Raw genomic sequence first — 7180 nt, forward strand, 5'->3', positions numbered from 1 at the left:
TGTTTGGATAGCGCTGACAATGATTTGTAGGCAAAAATGATCACAAAAAATGTTCAGCTTTATGATTTAATAGGACTTTAAAGTAGACCATGTGGGCATCACGGTGCCACACTAGTTTCTTTTGCATGTGCTGGATGTGAATCTGTTGAAACTGGCAGATCATTTGAGGCACTGCGTCATGAATGTTTTTTTGTTTGTTTTTTTGATGTTGTTGTTGTTGTTTTTGCTTTTTCTCCTCAAAAGATGTCAGCTAAAATCAATTTTGTATGAGATCGTTCCGATACTTGTGCATGTTTGTCCTCTGGGTGAAGATGGGGCAACGACGAGCAGCAGCAGGTCGTCTCGCAGAAATCAGCTTGGATCCCTTCTCCTGTTTCGATGCAAAACGGTCAGAAGCGTATGTGGACTCTGTAAAATCAGGGAATATTTGTCTGTGAGTCTGTTTAACAGTGATATCTTCTAAACCGCCCCTCCTTTGTGACACTTCTAATTGAAACAAACCAACTTTTATAGCTCAGAATGTATCGAAATGCATTGAATTACCATGCAGTCTTTATGCTTACTGGACTTACTTTGAATTAAAAAAGAAAAAGAATAAAGATTTGCAAGCTGAATGCCTGTTAGTGTGGACTCTAATCTGTAAACATCTGTTCAATCAAAGATCACAGCTGTACCTGCTACTGGTTGACTAAGATCAGCCTCTGACGTAAGGTCTCCCTCTAGTGGAGAAAGAGTGGTAAAGGGATTTTGAATACTCTTAGTGTAATCATTTCTGTAAAATGCTAGCACAGACCTCTGTGACTTTTATGAGAGGGGAGGAAAATTTTACATGGTCTTAAACACTTTTGTAAATTTTCTGCTGATTTAATTTAACCCTCCTGCTTCCCAGAAATAATACCTTAGAGAACCAACTGATGAATTTGTAGCTGCAAGACTACAGTCAATTTTTTTTATTTATTTCACAAAATAGCCCATTCTAGAACATCATTATGTTTTTTTTAAATTTAAATAATTCCACTGTTGTGGGGTATTGCTTTATGACCCGACTGTTTTGGACTTCCTTACGTGTTTGTTCAGACCTTTGAAGTTTTCACAGAACTCCTGGATTTATATAGGAATTACATCCGACACCAGCAGAATAAGGTAACCGACTGGATACAAATGCATGCTATTTTTTTGTATGTATTTCAGCTTCCATTTGATAACTATGAACTCCTGTGTGTTGGTGTACCACTTATAGTTGAAATGTTATGTGACAAAGTGTGAAGACGTCCAAAGGTAATAAATATATTTGATATATGTCTAATGCCGGCTTATGTTTTATTTAGTGGATTAGTGTTCTTTAACATAATGGTTTTGTGCAAAACATGTACAATTTAGGCATCATTACCACTTTGGCCTTTTAATCCCTCTCTAACTGGCCCCATGTGGGTGTAGTCTGCATGCTTTTAGCCAGCTGGGGACGGCAGCTGTCAATCAAGCGGCATCTTTATAACTCGCCGCAGGGGCTGCATCTCTGGGTCTAAGAATAAAGCCGGGCGCATGCCAGAGCTCCACTCTTTACTCCTGACTGCCAGCCATTAACTTGTCTGATGTGATCTTTTCATCAGCCTTTGATCTCAGTCCATTTCCGTCTTTAGATTGCTTAATTTCTTTTTTCTCAGGAAATTATTCACATCTTCTGGCTATCTCTAAATTCTCATATTTATTTATTTTTTTCTTATCAGATCATCAACTCTTTGAGATCTATGGATAAGCTCGCTGGAAACAGCACGACTTCGGAGAACAGCTCCTTGAACAAGTGGACGCTCAATGAACCAGGCTTGTTCCACCATCGGGACCCCAGCGAACTCCAGGTCTTGGTGCCAGCCATCCTGGGAGTCATTTGTGTTTTAGGTGTGGCTTGTAATCTCACCGCAATGGTCATCCTGTTCTCGAACGCCCACCGGGGCAAACTGTCCCTCATCAACTCGCTCATCTTCAACCTGATGTTCGCTGATGGGCTGGTGCTGATGTTCACTGTCCCTTTCAGGGCTGTCTCATACTCCAGGGCGAGCTGGAGCCTGGGGTGGGTGGTGTGCAAGACGGCCGACTGGTTCCTCCAGTCCTGCATGGTGGCGAAAAGCCTCACCGTGGCTTTCATGGCGAAAGCTTGCAGCCGGTACGTGTCAAACCCCACCAGGCAGGTGAGCATCCACCTGGGCTCCATCCTGGTGGTGCTCTTCTTCATCTGGTTGTCTGCCTGCTCCATCACCATTCCACTGTGGCTGTTTGCGAAGCTGCAGAGAGAGTTCCGTGGGCTCGTGTGTGTGCTGATGTTTCCTCCTGAAGCTAAGGAGTTCATGTCTGTGTATGTCAAAGCGTACCCCTTAGGGGTCTACTGTGCACCGCTCAGCTTTGCCCTGATGTACTTCTGGAAGGCTTACGGACACTGCCAACGTCGCTCCAGCAAGTCTCAGAACCTGCGCACGCAGATCCGATCCAGGAGGCTCACCCTGATGCTTTTCAGCCTGACCCTGACCATGGCTATCCTGTGGCTTCCTCAGTGGGTGGTATGGCTTTGGGAGAGGCATCTTGCAGAGAAGGAAACTGAAGGAGCTCAGCCACCGACTTCCTCTCCTCCCCTTTTCCTCACCCTCTCTGCTCAGCTGCTCACATTCTCTCTGTCTTTGGTGAACCCTCTGATTGTCCTCTTCCTCTCGGAGGAATTCAGAGAGAGTTATCAGGGGCTGTGGAGGCGCCTCACCCTGCGCAAGCAGCTACCACCTAAGCCAAAGCCCGGACCCCACAACCCTACCTCTCTCCAGTCTCCTTGTCCCAGACCGGAGACTTCAGGACAGCTGATTGGAGAGAGAGGGATCCATTTCAGCTCCAGCCAGGAAACCAGCGGCAAGGCTCAACCTCCACCGGACCAAGGCAATCCTGGGGGGGGAAAAGAGGCGGACCGGGTGAGCCTTAAAGACGGGGTTGTCTTGCCTGATGTGGAGCAGTTCTGGCAGGACAGGGAGACTGGATTGCACATGGATGAAAACGATCCGGTGCCGTGGGAGAACCAGACCCAAGAAGAGAAAAAATAATAACCAGCCAATGGCCAACACACCTCTACCAACTGCTGCGATGTAAATGACTGATGTTCTGTCTTCTGTGTGTGCAATATTGTTCAAAGGTAAGACGTGCAATCAGAGCGAGTGAGACCCACAAATAGACCAGCATCATCTGCATATGTGATAACCTTTTGCAGTTTGTGAGGTAATTATTAGTGGCTGTAAATTAAAACTTTATGATAGAATAAAATAATTTATACACACTTTCTTTCCACTTGGAGTCTGTACCAAAAAGAATAAATAATCAAAAAGCAGCCGGCTCATAGTGTTTGTAAATAATTTCGACCTCTACTTAAGGCCCACGTGTAAAATTGTTTCTTTAATGAACTAAATATTTAAATGTGCATTTGTTGTTTTTAGCTCTAGAAAGTGGTTTGCATGCAACCATTGATGTGACAGTAATTGGTCTCAGATTTATTCGCAACGTGTCTCTGAATGCCAACTGTTTTCAATAAATACGCTGTGGTCTGACTGCAGGCTTTTGTTTTGATTTTATGCTGGTCATTTAAGAATGTCCACACACAGGTACAGTAGAGTCTTTGTGGGATTGATTCCTGCTGACATTTAATCAGTGAGTATTTTTCACAGTGCAATCCTGTATAATTACCAGGGGTTCTAATTAAAGTGCTCATCTGAACTCAGCTGAGGTGTCGGTGGTCTCTCTTGTAATTGTAGCACGTGGAAGAAAGCAACCTATCTGTGGTTTACCTGTAGGCATAATTAAAGATATCATTTTTTCGGGAGGTGGGGTTTGTCAACAACAGTATATTCATATTTTGAATCATTTAGCTCTAAAAACCGTTGTCAGTCACCTAACAACTCTTGTTTTCTCACTCCCTTCCTATCTGACATTTCCCCCCTCATTGATTATTTATGCTGACCTTTTATTGCCAGAGGCAACTCACTCAATCAGAGCAACGCTTAACTGTATAACCCATCATCAGTCCCTGGGGTTCCCGCCTGCCCATAAACACTGAAGGTAGGAGAAAATTATACAGATGCAGAACATTTAGCCCTAGCCGGAAAAAATAAATAACTTTGTTTTCCATCAGCTGTAGATGAGAAACAAAAGTGTTGTTGCTGTATGTTTAAAGACAAAACACAATATGGTGGTTGTCCCCTAGCTATCTTGTTGACACCTCTTGCCCTGGCATTTACCCTGCTAAATGAGCCGGTAAATCTCTAGTTGTGGGATTTTATCCAATTTCAGCAGAGAGCCTTGGAGCTAGGAGGCACCGAGCCCCAAAAAGTACAAATTAAATCCGTGTTTCAGGCTTTAACCCAAGCAACAAAAGCTGAAGCTCCAACACCATCATTGATAATCGGTGTGAGGTTTGTCCAAATGAAGCACTGTGTATCGTAATTGAGCATATGGACCACGATACATATTGTGGTGTGAGGAAATGGCCTCGTTTCATATTATTCAGGCAGATGAAACTTTGCACTTGAGCTCTGTTTGGATTTTATTTTCAGGAAGAAGACGTTTTCTGGAGGAAGCCCTCGCAAACCTGCATATTCACGGTCATCGTGAAGATGCTAAACTAGGACGTATTGTGAAATTTCATATTGTAGATCTGTAAGGATATCCGTTCTTGGAAAGATATTTATGGTTAACAGTCAATCTCAATGGCAATTCCAAAACTGCATTGCAAACCTTCCAAAATGTTGGTATTTCTCCCACGTCATTGGTGATGTTTTCCATCTTGAAATGTTTGACCTGGAACAGCAAAATGCCTAAACTCCTACTTCCTTTATTTGCTTCGTGCTTGTTTCTGCTGATTAATTACAACAGTGTGGAGTTTATTGTATGTTTTTCTTTCCTTTTTTTTTATACACTTGACTTCAGTTTTAAATAATATTAGAACTTGCTAGCCAAAGACCAGTTTTATTTGTTCCGGTACATAAAATCTTAGAACTCAAAAAAGACGTACTTTATTTCAGCTATCAATGTATTTTTTAAATAATATTTTTGTGATAATAAGTCTTAAAACAACTGAGTTAAATTAAGTCTAGGATTTTAAAAAAAGGAAATTAAAGCACCTGTCCAGAAATGTCAGCTGAACATTATTCACAACTATAAACTTACACAAATGGCTGCCTTATGTTTATGAACGTTTTACATAAGCATAACAGTTATTGAATGAACAATAAGAGACGTGCAGTAAAAACTACAGCTTTGGTGATATTTGAAGTAATGCATGTAAGCCACAGTGTCAGCCTCCTGGTGAGTGTAGCTCATCTATTTTCCTGCTATAATATCAAGGCCTTTCTCCTCCACACAGACTTTAATTCATCACATCAAACTCAGAAGCCTTTCTGACCCTCATCTCTTCCCTCATTTTGAAGGAATCAACAACTCTAGCGCCGCGGGCAGCAAAGCAGCAGAAGTAGAAATCCGCTTTTCTTTCTAAACCTTATGTCACTCAGACACAGTTTGAAAAGTTTTCTTCATTCAGTGTAATGCAGAGTTCCACCAGTCAATAAGCTCCAATAAGGTTACTACTACTCTGTATACCTGCAGATTGTGGCAGCAGTGGCATTATGGAGTTCAGTCACTGAAAAACACTAAATTTTACCAAGTAATTTCGATCCAGTTTCTAGTGCAAATATCTTAGAATTCTTGAAATGAAATGAAACTAACTTACAAATAACTTATCAACAATGGGAGCTTGTTTTAAGTAAATAATTCTTTAATATAAATGAAAAAGTGCTAGTTCTTTTGTCAGATAATTTCACTTTTAACATGACATTTTTTGCATGTTATAAGTAAAATAATCTGTCAGTGGAGCTAGTTTTTCATCAATATCAAGAAACTATTGACTCAAAACAAAGTCCTCCTTGCTTAGAAGTCAGTTTTGTCCTATTTCCAGTCTACTGAGATATTTGTACTAGAAACCAGACCAAAAATACTTTTTTGTTTTGTGTTTTTACAAAAACAGGTGAGCCTTCCTGTAACTTTTCCACATTTTGAAAAGCAGTGTTTAGGTTTGAATACACAACGTGTTGGGAAAGCGGGCCCCAAAAAAAGTTCCACTGAAGATCTCAGCTGACCAGATTGTTCTTCCTCATATTTGCTGCTCTCCTTCCAGGTCCGGGATAAGCTTTAGACAGGACGTCTTTCAACAAGGACAGCAGTTGTCCTCCTAACTGAGCTGTGGATCTCTCCAGCTCCCTCCAAAGTTACTGTGAATCTCTGTGGCTGCAGGGCAGGTTTTCTTCCATTTATTTCTTTGTCCACCACAAAAATTGCAACAAAACACATTGAAGATTTTGTTGTAACATAGCAGATCGTGTAGAGATGAACTGTATGGATGAACTGTAGGCTATATGTTTATATCCAAGGTGGCGCACACAATGACCATTAAGGACTGAAAGCCTAGCAGTGCCTACAAGTGCGAAAACACTTGTAGGATAATCAACGTTTAAAGCGGGGAAAAACAAGCCCAGCCTAATTGGGTCATTACACGAGGCAGGGGAGCTTTCAGCAGGTGAGAGTCTCCCTTTGCCGCGTCTCCCACCTGCTGAGAGGGGACGTGGGGGTCTCACCCCTGTGCTTTATCCCTCAGCCAATCATCATCTCTAATAAATGAAACTCTACTGGAAGTGACAGGCTAATTATGCTCACCAGGAGAAGCTGGCTGCAATTAAGCCACACGATAAAACCTTTTTTTCGCTCGTCAAACCTTCACCCTTTCAGTCACATTTGCCGTCGCCTCCCTTTTGCCCCCCCAACCCCAACCCTAACCCCAACCCCAACCCCAACCCCCAAGCAAAATCCCCAGGCTCTTCGGTTAGGGTAGCGCTAAAAGAATTTTTTTTTTTTAAAAGGAAAAAAAGCGGATGGAGTCTTGTCGCGCTGGAGGTTGGTTAGTTCAGGGGGTCTGGCCTCTGGTATTTAACAGTCTTTTGATTAGAATAAATCGGAGCGCTTTCATCTCAGTAAAGGTTGCAGAGATCTAAAGGGCAGGAGCATTTCAACGTTTCCACCTAAATAGCAGGGAGGGAAATCATTTAAACCTGGCAGCGGGAGGACCCCTGCAGGTTAACTGAGAGTACTGACATAGAATGGTTTAAGG

General features: G+C 42.3%; 1 protein-coding gene and 1 long non-coding RNA gene across 2 annotated transcripts; one reads left to right on the forward strand and one right to left on the reverse strand.

Annotated features, from left to right (window-relative positions):
- Nucleotides 1-321: 321 nt before the first annotated feature.
- Nucleotides 322-6719, reverse strand: LOC122837547. Its single transcript, XR_006371780.1, has 3 exons — nt 6156-6719; nt 2798-2922; nt 322-408 (listed from the first exon to the last, which is right to left on the reverse strand). It is a non-coding gene; the product is annotated as an uncharacterized LOC122837547 (long non-coding RNA).
- Nucleotides 611-3551, forward strand: gpr151 (G protein-coupled receptor 151). Its single transcript, XM_044127963.1, has 2 exons — nt 611-1143; nt 1728-3551. Exon 2 carries the CDS (start codon nt 1749-1751, stop codon nt 3075-3077), a length of 1329 nt encoding a protein of 442 aa, XP_043983898.1. The 5' UTR covers nt 611-1143; nt 1728-1748; the 3' UTR covers nt 3078-3551.
- Nucleotides 6720-7180: the final 461 nt, after the last annotated feature.

Source organism: Gambusia affinis, linkage group LG09, assembly GCF_019740435.1.
Source record: "Gambusia affinis linkage group LG09, SWU_Gaff_1.0, whole genome shotgun sequence".
NCBI classification, from domain to species: Eukaryota; Metazoa; Chordata; class Actinopteri; order Cyprinodontiformes; family Poeciliidae; genus Gambusia; species Gambusia affinis.